The following is a 19,296-nucleotide window of genomic DNA, read 5'->3' as shown; positions in this document are numbered from 1 at the left end:
ACCAGCATCAGGACAAGAGGGCATGGTCTTAAGCTCTGCCAGGGGAGGTTTAGGTTGGATATTAGGAAGAAATTCTTTACAGAGAGAGTAATCAGACATTGGAATGGGCTGCCCAGGGAGGTGGTGGATTCACCGTCCCTGGAGGTTTTTAAGATGAGACTGGATGTGGCACTTAGTGCCATGGTCTAGTAACGACAGAGGTGTTGGATCAAGGGTTAGACTTGATGATCTTGGAGGTTCTTTCCAACTCGGCTGAATCTATGATTCTATGATAACCATTCTTCAAGGCACTGACATGTTCCGTATTGTCAGGTTATAACATTATGGTATTGTCTGTCCTTCCTCATATCACCTGTCCAGTAGTTTATAATTTTTATCAGTATTGTGTGTAAAGCAGATGGCTTGTCTGTGATGCTTTGCCAAGACATAGTGGGTAAAATAATAGTACTCGTGGTACTAACTCATTATCTTTCTTTATGTACAATTACACTTTGTTTTTCCTGTTGACATCTGTTACATCAAATTTGTCTGAACTCATGTTAATCTGCCACTTTGGTGCACAGTTTAGACCATCTGCAGTTTCTAGGTAAAACAGCATTTAGCTCTAATTATGACATTTATCCTTGATGAAATTGCCATTCCATATTTTTCCTCCTGTCACTATCCACATCCAAGTGCTTGCTATAACTTGAATATTTTTTTACATTAACTGAATTTTCTGTATGTAATATAAATATGTAATTTTAACAGCTTTAATTTTCTCTTGAGACTGTTCTTTGATGTTGTTTTTCCCCCCAGGTAATCTGTAGTTAATTGTTGGATATGTCTCATATCATGTATGTCTGTTGTCCATCCTGTGCACTGTGGGGGCAGCTGAGAGTGGGCTTTGCACTTGACTATCAGCGAACAGGAGTTTTAACGTACGACTGTTCTTAATATCTACTGCTTATATTTTTAATCAAAATTATGTTTGAATAAATTGAGGACAACTGGCTGTTAAGGAATTTTCCTGATTGCAGACTGTATCTTACTTTAGTCCAGAAAGGTTACATGGGATGGAAGTCTTTTCAGCTACATGGACCACAGGCTATTACTGGAGCCCTTGAATAATACATTCCGTGCCAGCACTGAGCTGGTTTGCAAGATCATGTATTAAGCAGCTTTGTTGCCTGTCATAGTTCATGTCCGCAGCTGTACTAGTCTGGCAGTGAAGAATTTGCATTCAGTGGAACTTCAGTCTTACAAGATTCATAGCAATTTTCCAGTGTGTTCTCCAAAAGCTAAATAAATAACTTTATGAAGCAGATTCTGTTGACTTTTTGAACACAGTTGTTTGGGTTTTGGTTTTTTTGTTGTTTGATTTTATTTTTTAAATAGCCTAAAATGAATTTATTTTCTGAAATCAAAAATATAAAAATGGGAAGAAATTGTATTCTGTAGGTGTCACTTTGAAAAGTTTTCTAGCAGCATAAGAGAATTACCTTTTGACAGATCGTCTCCCCTTAGACTGCTGTGCATGAAGAAACTCAGGCTAGATAGCAATTTTTTGTAGAATTGCCTCATCAGCTCTAAGTCCCATTTCTGAACAAAATACCTGCTTGTGTATACATTTCATGGGCAGCAGTAATGATGTAGAAAACCTAAATTAATCTAAAATTAAGAGCGAATAAACATTAAAATAAAAAAACCTGAATTTTCCTGAAGCAAAAGGCTTTGACAGATCATAATCAAAGAACTGATCAGTTTTTGCTTTTAAATCTTGGCTTAAATTACTTGCTTTTAAATCTTGTCTTTCTTACAAGATTAGTGCAGTCTGTCCTGTAGTTTTTCTGTTTTAGAAACCCTTTCCAGGTTTGAGAAAAGAAAAAATCACTATCACTCTGTACACCCCTAGCTGGAGAGAGCAGTACTGTTTTTACCAAGCCACTGCACTTCTTATACCCATCAGATCTCTTTGCTTTGCATATTTTTGCCAGTGTTGACATTTCCATAGTATTCTGTCTGCCATTTAAGTAAATGTTGTATGGTTAATTAATTTGAAATACAGCAGTGTGGCAGGAGCACCTTGTGAAGCTTTTACTAGTACTGTCACTTCAAGTTATTTTCAAAACTTGCTTTTTAATTATAAGTCCTAGGAAAAGAAGAAAATTTCCCTTCTTCACTGTGTATCATATATATTTGCTAGAGGAAAGCTGTTAAGATGTGTACACATTTTCAGTGTGGGCATGTTCCAGTCCTTCTGCACCCTCAGTCTCTTCTGAAAGTTATTTGGGAGGCAGACCCTTAATGCCACCAGCTTCTTCAATACTCAGTCTTTCTTGGACCCAATTTGTATGAGAGAGCAGTGAGATGGAGAAAAAAAAAATTGTCAAGCCCTAGAAGAATAAGATCCCTATTACTCTTGACAAAGAGCTCTGTATTATGAACTCTGCTTTCTGTTTTATTCTTAAATTCTGATCTACATTTCCCTGCTCCTTCCTGTTTATGATGACTTGGTCTGCTGCCTCAGAGAAAGTAAATCATTTAGAAATGGGGAAGAGAACAAAACCTCAAGAATCTAGGTGAAAGGAGAAATCAGTTTTCCTGAGGGAAGAGAGGAACTATTAGCAAAGAAAATCTCCAGAATGCTGAAACAGAGTGGAAATGTTTTGTTTCTTTGGGAATGCAATCTGTAATTCTATTGCTATATAAAGCACAGTATTTGGTTAGAGCTGGTTATTTACATATGTTTTGTGTTACATTTTATAGCTATTCATGATTATTAGTAAAGCTGTTGATTTCTGGGATGTTGTCCATGGGAGTAATGTGTAAGGAATTAAAACTGAAGTCCAAATCCTTGTGGAAGTTGATGTTCCATCCACTGAGCTAACAGGAAATAATTATTCGTGATTATAGACATATCAGAGATTATGCTACTCAGACTCATAGAGCAAAAAGAAATCTCCAGGATTTTTTTGCATACAAGACAGCTTGTGGTTCAAGAAATAACCAGTGTTTTGCCAACAAATCATTTAGAAACCCCGAATGGAAGACTGTAGTAAAATGCTAGTTCACAGACATCTAAATTGACATTTAGTATAGTGACTTGACTGTTTACTCATTCTCTGACTGCATGAATAAATTTCGTGAAGATTTTTGTGTATGTTGAAATAGTGCATCCTGAATGTTTTTCCCTAATAGTGTTGAATGTTGTCATCTGCCATATTGTACTTGCTTGCTTTTTTTTTTGAGTCTGACTTAATTTCTCTTCTTAATTTGGAAGAATTTTGGCTAGATTAGCTAGGTGTAAAGAATGGAAAAATACAAACTGAAGTGAGGAAGAATTCAAAATTAATCACTCTGCAAACATTGACATCTATTGATATTCTTAATTAGGCAACAAACAGGCAATGAAGATTCTTTTGGTTCTTTGACTAAGAGAGGGAATTAATGGGATGCACTTTACATGTCCCAATGGCATATTGCTGACACCTGGATATTTATTTATCTATGAGCACCAACAATCTATAGCATCCACAAAATTTTCTGTTTGCAAAAAGTGTCTTTGACTGTCCTGGCAGATGGTCCAAACACATAAAGGTGATGGAGGCTGTCTGCCTTGAATTTCTGGCTTCTCCTAGTGGCTTGAGGTTTGGTGTCAATATACCATTAAGAAATATTAACACATCTTTCCTGCATGAGTAGCAAAGATTAGAGGATATTTGTGTTCATTCCCTGACTCTTCCTCTAAGTTTTTAGGGGAAAAATAAAACAAAAATAGAATTCCCTAAGTTTCATATATAGTCTAACTGAAGTTTTTTGTTTTTGTTTTTGTTTTTTTTTTATTTGAGATCTCTTCTTATTCTGAAATAATATAAAGAAGAAATTAAGCAAACCTCTAATATCTAGAAGGGCAAGTTTAAATGGTGAGGAGAGGGAAAATAATTGTAACAGTAGGAACGAGAATCATCAGATAGAACAGAAGAGACCAAGCAGATACTTTTAACAAACAGTCTAAGAGAACTTCCTTAAAATAGACTTTGAAGATATTTATAGAAACTGGGAGAAAGAATGTCTTCTATTCTCTTGCCAAGTCCTGTACATGTATGGTAATGTGCAACGACATGGAACACAGAATGTTGTTTTGATAGGAGGTCTCTTTAGGAGCAATTGATCCCAAGTAAAAGAAACCAAAAGTTATAAGTTCATTAACTTGAAGGTATTCATGCCAGTTAACAAATTCAAATTGCTCTCAGTGGTTGCAAATCACTTCAGAGGAAAGAAAAAAAATTGTGCTGTTCCTATTTTGCTGTCATGCTACACTGTCATACACCAGTATTTTCTTTTCCTATATAAATGAGTTTTCCTGTCATCCCTGTATTTCTTCCCTAAATAAAAGGTACAGAAATTAATAAATCTACTAAATTCATACTAAATAAATTAATTTACTTACCAAGGCAAGTAAATGTGGCTTTTGAAGATGTCCCTGTCCTTTCTGTAGATGGTGTTGGCCAGAAGGCAATGGGGTACTCTCATGTCTGTATTACTTTGCCTTTGTTAATGTGACCAGTGGTAAAATGAATAGAAATAATTAATGAAACTTTTATTGCATTGTTAACTAGCTGCAGTGTTTACTTTGCTTATTCTGCTGGGCTTTAGATGAGTGAGCCACTGACAGGAATTCCTTTAAGGGTTGCTATCACACCCTGCCTGATCTGAATAAAGCAAAGCAAGACATGGTTTGGATATATTTTGCTGCATATGTCACAAAATTTATCCTTTTTAGCCCATTTTATATGCATTGCTTCTTCTTTTATGATGCTGCTTAGATTGTGACTGTATTAGTAATACAGGAGACTAAAATTTTTGTGATTTAAAATGTAAAAAGGAATGAAATTTTTTTAGCAAGGAATCTTCAGATATATTTCATTAGAAAAATGCAGTTGCTTAAATTATTTATTCTGTATCAGTTACAGGTTAATAAATTTACAGATTCACTTGTTCTTGTATTATTTGACAGACTGCCATTACCAGATCATAAATTTATGGGCTACTGGAAAGTTGATCAGCCAGGAAATGCACAACAGAAGCTGCTGTGTCCATCAGAAACTCAAAAAATAGATGTAAAGGTTTGTATTTTAAACTTTTCTTTTAATTCATATAATACTGGTTTTATGTACTGGGACATGAAGGATCTAAAATGTGATTAATTTCTTTAGGAAAAAGAGTGTATACAAAGTGTGGTCCTTATCGTTTGTTCTTAGGGTTTTTATACTGACTAGAACAATATCATTTTTATATACCTTACCCTCACAATATAAGATGTGCTTTAAAATCACTAAGCTTGTCAGAAGTTCTTTAAAAGAGATTTTTATAAGAATATTGAAAATACCACATGTGAAAACTTTGTAGCTGTTTTGGATGCTTGGAGGTGGCCAGTTTCAGACCCCAGACCTCAATTATTGACTACGATCAGAGACTGAAAAGAAAGCTGTTTTCTTTTTCTATTTTGCATACAGCTGAATTCTTACAAGTATTTGGCACTTCCAAGTTTGAATCTGAACCTTTGGTAAAATTTTATCTGCAGCCAAAGTTTTAAGTCCTTTTCAGCTCTGGGTTCTTGGTAGAACTTCAGTAATTATTACTGCAGTGAGTGAGGAAAAACCTTAATTTCTGATGTGATGTAGGAGTGAGATTTAAACTTTATGTAATAAGAAATTGCCATCAAACTTCTTTGAAACAAAAATATTCTGATTTTTTTCCTTGTATGAACTGGTTTTTATCAGTACATGATACCTCCTTCATGTCACTAAGCAATAATGGTTCCAAACCATTAAAAGACTAAAGTGAAAAGGCATAATGGTTTCTGTACTGTAAAGAAAATGGTAGTACAGACATTCAGAGAGCTTGCAGAAAGCATTTCCTTTTCCCTTTTATTTAGTTAGTAATTGGTCTGGTTTTGGTGTTAAGAGTATTATGCCTTGAAGAAGATTTCTAGATTTTCATGAAGAATAGAGAGTGGGATGTTTTAGGAAGCCCTCATTGTTATCATTTGTTTTAGGGCCCTGTGTACTTAAATATTCAAGGCTTTCCAGTGGAACGACGTGAAGCCAGGTCCCTCAGTTTCACTGAAGAACTTGCTTTTTGGACACTGCCTTTAGATGAAATTAACATAGTTTGTGATGTCACTGTAACCAAAGGTACAGTAAGAAAAGCTACTAACTTTTGTGGTGAACCCAAGTATTATAAATAGTGAGATATCCTGGAGAAGATGAAGAACTAGACTGTTGACTTCGTAAGCATAGTAACACTTCAGCGCATTTACAGTAGTGGGTATTTCTAGATATGTTTGCAATGGAGTACAGGCATAATACTAGGAATTTTAATATTGGAATTAGGAATATCTACTATGGAAATGGACTATAGGAATAATATTTTTTTATTTCCACTTTTTTTTTAAACAGTAGGTGAAATACAAAATTAATCAGCCATTGAATTTGGAGCGCAATTTCTTTGTAAGGATATGCAAACTCTCTCTCAAACTAAGAGAAAGATGTGTAATTAGAGTAGAACACAGCCACTAAATTGCAAGTCTGTTTAATTTGTGTGTTCAACACTGCATTACTTAAAAACGATTCTTTGACTCTCCCTCTGTCAGTTCAATTTTAATACAAATCTTTTAACTTGGAGAGTGCTGTGCTTTTTTCCCCTATTCTCATGCTGATTAAAATTCTTTCTCACTGGATCAAGCCTGCCTTGACCTGTACTACTTATGTCTCAAAGCGAATTGTGCCATTAGAAATATTCATAAATGTATTTAGCGTTCTTAATTTTAAACATGTCTAAACTTTATTGTTATAAACAGATCATTAATGATCAATACTGGAATGATGCTTTTTCTACTTGTAGTACAACTTTTAAATAGATTAGCAGAATTTTATGGCAACAAAACAGAAATTAGGTGGCTTTGTATTGATTTCAAGAATTGTCTGAAGTCACTCAGGAAGGTGCTACATGTGAAAAGTTCTGTAAGGAATACATGAATTTTAAGGGAGGATGGGATAGAGAAGGAGGATGAACCAAGATTATAAACAAACAAAATCGAATGAAAAAGTTTTTTACATATTAGCAGCTGGCAGATGCTGTAGTCCTGTCTAGACAAATGTGTCTTGGACTGCTTGTTTGTCAATAGTGTTACAAGATTCTGCCTGTTAATATTTAATCAGTATCAAGAGATCATTTCTCTCTTTATCTTCCTGTGTCAACAGAAGTGATTTTTCTGTACTTTTTGCTGTATTATCTACCAAGTTTATGTCACATCTATTTCCAGAAGAGCAATTCACTCAGTAGCCTTTCATTATTTTCTTTTCTTATTTCAGAAGAGGAACCTGAAAATGTTCTTTACGTTACTACCTGCAATCCTGTTACTTTGTACTTCATGAATGTTTCTAGTAAGAGTGGATACTTTGTGAATCTTTATGACCTCTTCCCAAGAACAGTTGGAAGTGTCTGGCAACCTTTTGTGACTGTGGCTCCTCTGGGAAATCCACTCAAAGGTCAAGTGGTTCTACATGAAGAGGAGGTAAAAAGAATTAAAATGCAGCTAAATATTTAATGATGAGCAAAGTAGCATCATGAGGGTGGGATCACCAAGGACTCTACCTCTGTAGACTGAAATAGCCTGGACAGGCCTACCTCCTGCTGAATGTTCTCTCTTTTACTGTACTTGAAGCTTAGGAGTTGCCTTCAGCTTCAGTTTTTATGTGGGGATTTTCCTCTTGCACTTTTTAGCTGGACATTCTTGAAGCTGAATTCTACCTGCTTATCTTATTTCTCACTGATAGAGGGAGATTGGCCTTCATGGGAGAAAGGGAGAGAGTGGATCGAGTTCAGGAGTCTCAGTCAAGCAGCATGTTTGCAAAGTGTGAAGTCCAGAGTGAGGTGTAATATGTGAACTTAAGTTCTGCTTCCTTTTTTACTTTTCAAATAGTATATAAAAGAGATGTTTTCTGAGTCACGAAGTAAAATGTTGCTTATGCCACTATTTTTTATTTGTTTGGTGAATCCATTTCTCATTCTATAACATTTGAAGTATTAAGATTAGAAAGGAGACTATGCAAGCCTTAACATCCAGAGTATCAACAATGCAAATTTAGAACCACTGACAACTTCTGTGTTGGTTTGAGTCAAATGCTTTTTTTGAAGACAAATATTGCTTGCTTTCCACTTTCTCTTACTGTCAGTGAACTGATTGTAACATTTCTAATTCAAAACTTCTTTGCTCAAGAGTGGGAAGAGACAACAGTGTATACTGTGGTGCTGCTGTTCATTTTTTAATATTAATAATAGTTAATTATGTTACCTACCAGTCATTGTGGTTTGACATGGGCATGAAATCTGGTCATTGTTGTTGGCTGGTTTTTCCTTTTCCTTTTCTGAATTTCTTCTGCACATTTTTCAGTAGGTGAGAGACTTCAGTCTAGAAGAACTTGTCCTACATTGAGTTGGGGTGTTAAATAATTTTCAGTCATTTCTAGTGTTTTTGTGATACTGTTGTTCCAGGAATGTTTGTCAAGTGTCAGTGCTACTTTGTGGTGTCAAACACTACAGTTAAGCTCGATGCCTTATGAGAAACAAAATTCTACCTTTAGTAGAACTGCCTATGCCTTCTTTAGCTTCACCTTGGACACTTTCCAATGCAAATTGGAAAAAAATGATTCTGAGGTTACCTTCTTGTTGAACAACTATAGAAGTACCATTTGAGCTCTTTTGAGTTGCACATAACACATTTGTTTGGTTCTAAATAATCCTTATTCTTTTTTGGCAAAGTTGGTGCAGGAAACTAAAACAGATGGCAGTCTATCTTGTATCTAAAAATGTTTAGAATGTCTCACACTTCTTAATATCAAGCCAGCAATATTCCTTGTTTTCTAATTCTCTAAAATTTCTACCATTTTGTTTTTAACCAAATCACGGTAGCATTTGGTGTCAGCAATGAAGCTTTTATCAAAGGTTCTTCTGTGAAGCTTTAGGTAGTTTTCTCAGCATCTGGTTTTGTCTGTCCTCATGGAATATATTTTTCAGTGATAGTATGATATATATGTTTTTCAGACTAAAATAAAATTTGTTCTTTGGAGAAACTATTGTAGCTCAGTGTCCCTTTCCAGTCGAGCTGTAACCTCATGTTTTTCTCTGGCAAAGCTTAAATATTGCCTGTTTCAGACTTGCCTTTCTTGGCAAGTGCTACAGGAAAATAAATCCTATCTGTAAATAAGCCTGGTTTACACTGCTGGAAAATAATACAGAATTAAAATATTCTGAATGTTTTGCATTATCTTAAAACTTTTTACATAGCATTACCATTAAGGCAGATCTTACTCATTGGTTGTGAAAATACATTTGATTTAATTACAAACTTGGTTGCAAAAAGTCATTGTATACTTAGGACACGATTCAAAAGTAATTTTTGACTTCTTGAGAACTTAAGTAAGTCTTACACATCTTGCACCAGAAAAAAAGTGAAAGGGGGTTCTTTTGTATACTGAATGCTTGTATCCATGGACTACATTAGCAATTTATTTGGGATTGGTTTTTAAGCAAAGCACCAAAGCACAGGTCAGACAAATGCTGCTGTTGTAGTCTTCACAGCTAAGGTTTTATTCACAACTCTTTCAGCAGTGGAGCCATGGAAAAATCATGTGCTCTGTGCACCTGTGAAATGAGGTGGATGTTGCTGTGTATGAAATTAAATCCATTATTATTGATGTTAGCAGGTAAGCATATGGCCTAAGATAATAACCCACGTATCTTCTATATTTGCCAGGAGAATAAAGGTGATCTGAAGAGCATTTCCTTCCAGTTAAGGTAGAACATGGTGAATTGCTCTCTGGAAGTGCCTCTCTCTTTCTACTGGCAACAGAAGGAGCCTTAACATATAGTCAAGATGACTGCTTTCGGATCTGCTAAGGTCACTGGCAGGCATGAACTCAAAAGTTTGCAGCATTCACATGTTAAGAAAAGTAGATTAGTGGCACATCTGTATTTTGGGCAAGGCTCCAAGGGTTAGCCACTTGTGTTAAGGGTGCATCAAACAAAACAAGAAAAACAAGCAGTATAAATGATGTATGTGATGCTTTAGAGGTTTGTTTGTGTTTACTTGCAGAAAGACCAAGAAGTATAAACAATATTTGTAGAAATAAGAACTTGCATTTATTAAGTAAAAAGGCCACTTGACAGCTGCTATTTCCTAAATAACATAATACGTTAATTAGACAATACCAAAAGCATTTTTTTCCATTTTTTCTTTTAATAAAGGTCTTTGGAGATGAATGCTTCTGACTAATTTATAAAAAATAACAATTTTAAATAGAAGATAACCTTATTGGAAAAGATGAGATTATGATACTGTGGCTTTTCAAATAAGGTTGTGTGATTTATTTCACAGATGACATCCATCTGGATTCACTAGAGCCCTCCAGTGATATAAAATAAAAAGTCACCATTCCTTCCTGTCCATTTAAATAAAATTTTACTGAAAGTAAACTCCTTAGGGATTTAACTTAATTGCACAAATCAGGTATTTATCTCATTTTAAAGCACATTTACATCTTCTTGGAAGAAAGAGTAAATGATTTTATTTCTCACATCGGCCATTGGTCTCAGTGAGCGCAGCCTGTTCTGCTTGTATCTTTTTGTTCACACTAAAATGACAGACTTTGAAAGGACTTTTCAGAAATCTCAAGTAACTTCCTTGTAAGATGAGAATTGCATTCATATTTTTGAAGCAGCAATGCCCCTGCCCAGGAGTACTTCAGGGTGTACTTCTACTTCGTTAAAGCTTTGTACCCACCACTTACACTTTTCTCTTTCTTTCTGTTCAGAAAAAGAGCAAATACAGACTGAAAAGAATTTTGATAACTCTATGCATGGTTTTGTATGGGGTTGTAGGAGCAAAATGCACATGGAGAATTGATTTTCCTTAAGTTAACAGCACACTTCTAGGTATTTTTACACACACTTTACTCTGCTGAAAGGCTGTATCTGGACAAACAGAGTAACCTATAGTCTATGTCAAGGAGCACAACAATGTTCATCCAAACAGTGTCCTGCCAGCATCCTTTAACTCTGCTTTTATATTTCTTGGTCAGGAAGTGGGGTAGTGAGGGAGGGAAGTGCTTTTCCCTGTCCCACGTGGTGCTGCAGTTCTGTCAAAGCTCCTTGATAACAAGGGGGTGAGGGAGCCTGTGACACAGAAACTGACACAGAGATCCACCTTGCTCACTACACATAGAAGATGGCAATCTTCATTTAAAAGAAGACTTTTTTAACAGTTTTAACTTTTTTAACAGATCTGGCCTGAAGCACATAATTCCTGCGTATGGAAGTACCTGTAACATACTAGTAGTAACGTCTGAAACTTCTAGTTCACATAATATTCTGATGTATGTCTTCAGGACAAAGGGTGTATTTTTTTCAAAAACTAGTAGATGTCATTTAATTATCTTCTTTTTTTCTGTATATTATATAAGACTTTCCTTTTCTACAAGCACATAGAAATGTGCTTACATAGAAATGTGTGCATCTTTTATGGAAAGGGAGAAGACTCATTTTCCATAAGCACAAAGCTTATATCTCTGCTTATCTCTACTTGATCTCTGTCCCAGTTCACTGAAATCTCGAGTACAATAAAGTCTCCCAAATCATCTGAAAGACACCACTTGCATGAATTAGAACACCAGTAATCTACTTGCATACATTTCCCTACCTCTGAAGACATGGAGGTTTGAACCCCAAACCACAAATTCTTGCACAGACTTTTTTCAATTGAACCTGGTGTGTTAATATTTGTATCTGTGCCTAATATTTACAGTGTCAGGATTGTTACCTGTATATCACTCAAGGGATCCTTGAATGGCTCTAATAGAAAAGGTGGTACAGGAGGCAAGAGGAGGTATGAAGGGATTACCCTGCCAAGCTAAAGATCAGCCTCAATCTGTAGCTGGCAGCTAAGAAGAGTCTGTATTTGCAAGCTTGCTTGCTCAGGACATGAGCAGTGAGGACAGAAGAGATCAAAACTGACAGTGAGTTTGGGGAGAAAAATACAAAAGGGTTAAAGCAAGTTATTTGTACTGTCCTACTCTGAAAATTCCCCAAGCTCTCCGCTCTGTCTGCAAGACCATAAGGAAAAACTTCCCATACCAGCAAAATGAAATCACAGCGCTGTTTGATTTAAAGACTTTTTAGAGGAAAACGCTGGCTAAAATAAAAACAGCGGTAAGGAAAGGGAAACTTTGGAGTAACTAAAAATAAAGGCACACCACTTCACAAGATTGGTTATTGCATCTGTCCAGAGCTTGGAATTCCAGACACTGGGGTTGGGAGGTCACCCAAAGGTTACTTTTCTCCCAGTCAAGAACAAACACAGTGGAATTGCACACCAACGTCTTTTCCCAGCCCGCTTGAAGAGTTGCCAAAGCTGCTCTTGGATGTGTTCACAAGTGACGCAAAAATCTATTCTTAAACACAGACAGAATATACATCAGTCATAGCACAGAAGGAAACTATTAACATCAAAAGGGGTGGGGTAGAGAGGCTTTTTATATTACCAACTTCTCTCATAAATTTAACGCTAAGTGGAAAAATGTAATTGATTCGTATGTGTTCTTTATCTCACGTGGAAGGCTAATGCATTGCCTCGGTACAGCAGTGCTGCTCCAGAATAGTATAAATAAAATATAGCAGAAAACCAAAATCCAAAGCAAATGCCCTATTTTTTTTCCCGAACCACATTTATATAATTTTGATTTGTAATATATAAGCAAACTTCCTTTTTTAGAAATATTGAACTTTAACTGAAATTCCCAAATGCTCCAAATAACATGATAATATCTTAAATGCTTTACCATATTTAGTTTAAAATTACTATCATTATTAAAGTTAACTCTCACAAATAATTCTAGTGAAGGTATGAAGTGTACCCAAAAAGAACAAAACCACCGTGACTCAGATTGTTTTTATTTGTTTTATTTAGGGGAATTTGTGGGAATTTATGTTTTACTTCCTTAATGTCTGTCATGTGTTATTGCACATGTTGTACGTAGACAGTTTACTTTTAGTAAGTCCTTGCAGAACCTAATGTCCTTGCAGACCCTAACGTTTCCTTGAATGGCAAACAAAAAATTCAACCCAAGGCTTAATTAACTTGTTCCTTTGTACCTTTTAAATTTCATTTGATGCAGTTAAGGTTGTCCCTGAATGACTGTTCTCTTGAATTCTTAGGTAAACACATTAGGAGCAGCTGTAGAATTTTGCAAAAAGAAATGTTTAAAATGCCCCCATCATTTGACAACATGTGTAGACCCTGGAACATTGAGAAATCTGAAGAAGTACAAAATTTAGCATACCATATTTTCATGTGACGTGGAAAATGCACCACTCTGTGCAGTATCCCGTCTGCTTCTTATGTCCGTCCTGCTGTCCTCTCACAGCTGTCCTATCTGTGACACTCTAAGCTGTCTGAGCGTGCAGGGTACAGAATGATTGTCACACACTGAGATATTTAATAGGCTCCACAGTATCAGAAGTATGAAACTGGAGAGAAAGTACTAAGCCATTTCTTCTTCACCAGTTTGTCACCTTCGGTGGGACTGAAGCCATGGGTACATTAGAGAAATGGTAAGAAAACATAAAGTAAAAAGAAACATTTTAGTGACTTGACAGAACAAATTGATGTGTCCCTCACCTGTAACTGACCAGAACTTGGACATGTAAGCCATACTAGTCTAGTTCCTAGAGGTTATGCAGAAGTGAATGTGAGCCCTTGCATGTACTTAATCTCTCCAGTTCAATTTCTCTATGAACTTTGAAATGAATGAGGAAAATTCAGCTTATGTTTTCCAACAAAATCTAGATCACCTTTTCAAAATGTCCTAAGTTGCTGGAGTTGCAAAAGTGCTTCAGATAGAATTGTTGTAGTCTCTTAAATGAGCTTGAGATGTACCCGGATCTGCTTTTCATTTACAGAGCAATGTTGTATTGTTACTGGATACAAGCAATGGTGCCCTTCGCCACCTTTTGCTCTTACCAGATGCTCAAGAGTCTCCTAAAAGAACATCATGGTGGCGCAACAAAGAAGAGATGGTGAGGAGTCGCACCTGCCTCTATTATACTAAGTTTTTTTAAAAGCAAAGCTCAGTATTGAAAAACTGTCCCAGGATCATTAAGCTTTTCTGTTATTACAGCCCAAGCATTTAATTGTTTACTCTTCTGTGTATTTAAATGTCTCACACAGCAAACAGTTATTAATTTTTATGGAATAGTGATATGAAAAATATAAATAAATTGTCTGAAGACATGTATCTTTAAAATATCCCTCTTTGGAGCTAGAACTGGAAATAATGGAACATTTTGTTACAAGGAATTCTGTCCAAAATAATGAACTCAGTTATTATGCAATTATATGACTAGGAGCAAGGCAGGCTAGATAGCATTTTGATAGGTAATTAATGCCATGGATTCTTCTAAATAAAGGGAAAAAAATAGTACACTTTCAGGGGAGTCAGGGAAACTCACTGGGGCGATCTAACACTAATTGCTCTATGACATATTTTTATACAGAGCAACTACAAAATGTGCCGAGAGTTTTCACACAAAAACTGGCTGGTGTTCTACAAAGAAGCAGGGTAAGAATAAATTTTATCCTTGTATTATATTGATTTATAACATATTTCCTTGTGTATATCCTTATCTGATTGTTCTTCTCTTGGCTTCCAATTTTACAGAAACCACCTTATTGTGCTGGATGTATTGGAGGGTCAAACTCATACCATCTCCCTTCCAATCAGTCTGAAATCTGTTTTCCTGGCAGCTGAAGACCGCTGGCTCTTGGTGGAAAATGAAACAAATAAGTTAGTTCAGCCTGGTTTTCTTAGTGGCATTATTTCTTGTTTGTGTCTTGTTTATGTTCAGGAGTTTCACTCCTGATCGCAGAGTTGTTTTTTTCAGACTGACTGGACTTAAAATTTGGTGTTCAAAATGCAGATTTGCTTGTGGTGAAAGTGCAGGTAGGCTTATAGAATAGGAAATGAACAGGATATGCCTGCCTCTGAAAGTCTAGACTAGCTTTGATTGTATGCATATTCATACTGATTTTACTGAGGTGGTATTGAACTTCTGAAATAACAATGTTCATGGACCTAGTCTTGGAAATACAGACACTTTTTCCAGAGTTGGCACCTACTTCCTTTACTTTCATGATCACATGGAAGAAATGTTACTGCACTATCTTGTTTTTGTAAATGAACAGCAAATGAAAATGTGTAAATAGTTGCCAGAAGACAAATCTGCCAATAGCTGGCTTACCCTTTCCTATCTCACAGATGTTGGTAAATTGTATTTAGTTTTAGCAAAAGGCGTTGATAACCTTGTTTATATAAATGCAGAGTGTTTTCCCTGTTTCGGAAGATAAAAGTCCTTGTTTAGAGTTACAGGCTTAATCAGGAATTATTATAAATGTGTATCCTTTACAGGAAATTTCTTTTAACCAAGCGTGCCCATATGGAAGCTCAAGACAGTGAGGTTTGCCAGCTGTATGCATTGAGTGAAGAACCAGCTGAAATGGGATTTGGCTTAACAACAGGTATTGAATGCAAGCTTGGCTAGTTCCTTCTTTTTTTTTTATCATTTCTGTTTGCAGCTGCACAAACAAGGCTTTTTAAAGGTCTGAGTAATTAACCTTCTCTCCGATTCTCTTTTTGTCCTCCCCTTACCATGTTTGCTTAATAATAACTTTTCACAAGGCATGGCACATCCCATGCCCAAAGCATCTTTGTTTCATTTAAGCATTTAAGACCCTCAGTCATGGACTTTCAGGAAACAGACAAGCATATAGAATAGAAAAGGAAGAAAGATGACTAGACAGCAATTAGAACAGGAATACAAGGGAACAAATCAGGTTGTACGCTGTTGCAGATCTGCTGCACACAGTCAGATGAGCTAACAAACATCTCCCAGCCTCAGAAAACTACAAAAGACCTACTGTTAAAACAGAACAGAAGTCACAGTTTGTGTAGTTCTGTCAATAGTGTGCAGGGGGCCATTGAGGCCATCACACCTGTGTTGAAAGATAGGGGGAATTTGGTCATTAAAATTCCCAGATGATGCTAGGCATTGAGATGTCTTAATTACAGAATAAGGCAGAAATCTCCAATGGTCATGATTCGGACGGGTAAGATCTGTCTATCTTCAGATCTAATAGCATATTCAACCCCGAGCATTTGATCGTGGTGCACAAAATCTTTAGTGTACTTGGTACACGTGCATCCCACCTAACAGTTTATAGGTTTTGGCCACTGTGTCTCAGAGAGGCAGAGGAAACAAATAGAGAAACTGCTTTATATCCGTTGAAAAGGGAAAAGGTTTTGTTCTGGTTCTTGTGGCTAGCATAAGTATGAAAGATGAGATTAACACAGTGTAAATGTGATACAAGCAAGTGTTATTGCCAAATAACAAATAGGGCTAATTTTACATAAACAGCAACAAAGTGGATACCAAAAACTAACCACAGCCTAAATATCTAGAATCCATTTTATATCTTGTAAGTTTACTCTACCAACTTATCAAGCGCCATCAGAGCACAGTAGTTTCCTTCCTCTACCTACCTTATTTAGAAAACATTCTAGAGTATCATTCCTCAGATGGATAGAAACATCGTTATAATTTCCAGTCTCAAAGTATTTGTGGACAGTTTTTTACTGCGTGCTTTCTGTGCTGTTTTAATCCTTTGTTATCTGATTTCTTCTCTTCCAATCCAAAAAGTTATCATATCCCCTCTCCACTTTTTTCCAAAACATTCAGCAAACCCTGAATGTAGCATCTTCAGCCTGTTCTTGTTCTTTGAGACAGAACCTGTGACAGGAGAACCAGTAGCCCATTTATCCTTTGAGGGAGAAAAGACTTTCTCCCACTGCCAGGTGAACGAGATAGTCTGCCCATTGAAGTGGAAACAGTGTATGCTGCAGCACTATAGATAGCACGTTCTGTCTGTGTTGATAACTTGAGGCAAGGTAAAAGGCTCTTACAGTTGCACAGTAAAATTTAGTTTTCCTTAGCTTAAAGACGAAGAAAACTAGACCAGTATTTAACATAAATACATTACAAATGCATTACAAATATTATTAAAATTTCAAAGATAGCAAGACAGTCACTGAGAAATGTCACATTGACACTTACCTGTGCAAACCTACATTTTGCCTTTTGGTACCTTTGCATTATAACAATTTTCAGTGAGATCACATGCTGTTTTATTCTATAGGCTTCCTGCCTCATTTGCACAGTAGAGGGCAAAATTAAGTCGTATAAGCATCTACAAAGCTAGTAATTAGTGATTTTGAGTACTTAACTTTACAAAACTAAGATTATTTCCTGGCTTCTTTTGTGTGGTATAGTATAGTATAATCAGATCTACTTTTTAGTAATTTTATGCTCAAAGTAATAGCAATGTTCAGTGCTCAGCACTCTTACAGTTAATATTGTTTCCTGTTGCACATCTGGATTTAATTACTTTCATTTTGTTTAATTTCCCTGTTTAGCGTCAGAACTATGTGTGCCACATGCAGTTTCAAGTGACCAGCTATCTTCAGAAAACCTCAGCGCAGCTGTGGGACAAAAGATCAGCTCCCCCAACAGGATCTTCTCGGATGAACAGAATTACGCTACTATTGTTATTGGTTTCCCAGACCTCTTGGTAAATACTGGGCATTATTATTAAGTGAAGTAATATGATCTCACTTATTCTGTAACCAGTTAAGTACCTGTTTACCAAATGATATGGAAAAGAAGGGAATGACAAATTCATGTAGTGTACACCATTTGTTAGAGTAGTCTAATCTAGAGGGATTTCAATGGAGTTTTAAATAATAAGAAATTGGACAACATAATGTCTAGCATAAAATTCATCTAGCAACAAATTCGTTGTTGGTGAGCTCTGAACAGTGCTGGCTAGAGGAATATTTTCTAAATCATGTGTTTTTACATGTTTTTAATTAAACGTAACAACTGCGAAAAAGGATATCGGTATAATTTTGAACTATTCATTTTGAACTTTTTTCTCAGTGTGCAGCAGGTAAAGACTAGATTTAAGAAAAAGAAAAAAGGTATAGAAAATGGTAGCAAAACCACACAGCCCCTTCAGTATTCAATAATGTAGTTGAGTGTAAATGCTGCATGTAGGTGCGGTCACTGCTGTGACACAATTAGAAAAGGACCAGAAAGGAAAGTGAAACTTGGCAGTGTAGTGACTAGGGTTGTTGCAAGGAGTGGAGGTAAACACAAGGAAAATAAAAGCAGTATGTTTAACTCTTTGAACTTTTTTTCCTAATTGCCACCTAATGATATGTAAAAAAAGTAGTGCTTATGGAATAAATAATTGTAAGTCACGTTTGCTTAATAAATTGGGGCAAATTAGAAAATATAAGTGTTAACATACATGAATTTTGGGAAAGCCAAATGACAAAAGAAAATTTGAAATCCAAAAGGATTCAAAAATATGTTTTTGACAATAAGGCATTCCCTGTATTTGCAACTCGCTTTTGAGTTTTCCTTGATCTAGATTTATATGACCAGATTGATTATTCTAGCTATTCATGTAGCTATTCTAGCTACAATAGGTGTGAGTTTATTGCTGGAAAAGGGAGGTGGTTTAGAGGAGGGAGTACTAAAGGTGCTACACTCTTCAATACTAACACACCAATACTGATAATGAAGCATCTTGCTCTGCCAGATTTAGAATGAGGCCCCATCTTTCCTCATGCATGATTTTATATGTCCATGTGAGTGTTGAGTGCTAAGAGTAACTGTAAGGGTGATGGGGCAAAACTTCAGATTCAGTGTTTAGTGTTAATGGTGTAGATGTTTAATATGAGCAAGGTATCTGAGCTCTTATTTGTAGTAGCAGTGCTCAGTTTACTAAACACTGAGGCCTTCAAGATGATTTTTTTCTCTAGGCTCTTTTAACCATAGTGGGAGATGAAGGAACTGGCTTTCATGTGAACAACTATATTTACATTTCTGAATCTGGAGTTTTATTGCCTTGCTTTGAATTTACTACTGAAATATCTATTTGCACTTATCTACACTAGTGGAAACTTAGATTATGGTAACAGTTTGTTACATAGTTTGATTCCAGATTAGGTTATTTCACTGCTTTCTGTTCCTGGTTCAATATGAAAAAAAGATGTTGGTTCAACTTCAGATCTTCAGAAATTCTTAATGCCTAAAACTCGTGTATATGATTTGTTGGTTTTCATTCCTATAGGAGTT

General features: G+C 36.0%; 1 protein-coding gene across 1 annotated transcript in view; it reads left to right on the top strand.

Annotated features, from left to right (window-relative positions):
- The window catches only part of VWA8 (von Willebrand factor A domain containing 8), a 186,340-nt gene that overhangs the window by 121,885 nt on the left and 45,159 nt on the right, over positions 1-19,296 (top strand). The window contains exons 27-34 of the mRNA XM_027674295.1: positions 5,000-5,108; positions 6,041-6,179; positions 7,359-7,561; positions 14,002-14,118; positions 14,596-14,660; positions 14,760-14,885; positions 15,507-15,616; positions 17,568-17,722. Coding sequence (XP_027530096.1) covers positions 5,000-5,108; positions 6,041-6,179; positions 7,359-7,561; positions 14,002-14,118; positions 14,596-14,660; positions 14,760-14,885; positions 15,507-15,616; positions 17,568-17,722 — 1,024 coding nt within the window. The remainder of the gene's footprint in view (positions 1-4,999; positions 5,109-6,040; positions 6,180-7,358; positions 7,562-14,001; positions 14,119-14,595; positions 14,661-14,759; positions 14,886-15,506; positions 15,617-17,567; positions 17,723-19,296) is intronic.

This window comes from Neopelma chrysocephalum, unplaced genomic scaffold (assembly GCF_003984885.1).
Source record: "Neopelma chrysocephalum unplaced genomic scaffold, ASM398488v2 Primary Assembly neopelma1_25, whole genome shotgun sequence".
NCBI classification, from domain to species: Eukaryota; Metazoa; Chordata; class Aves; order Passeriformes; family Pipridae; genus Neopelma; species Neopelma chrysocephalum.
This window is presented reverse-complemented; position numbering and strand designations above follow the sequence as displayed.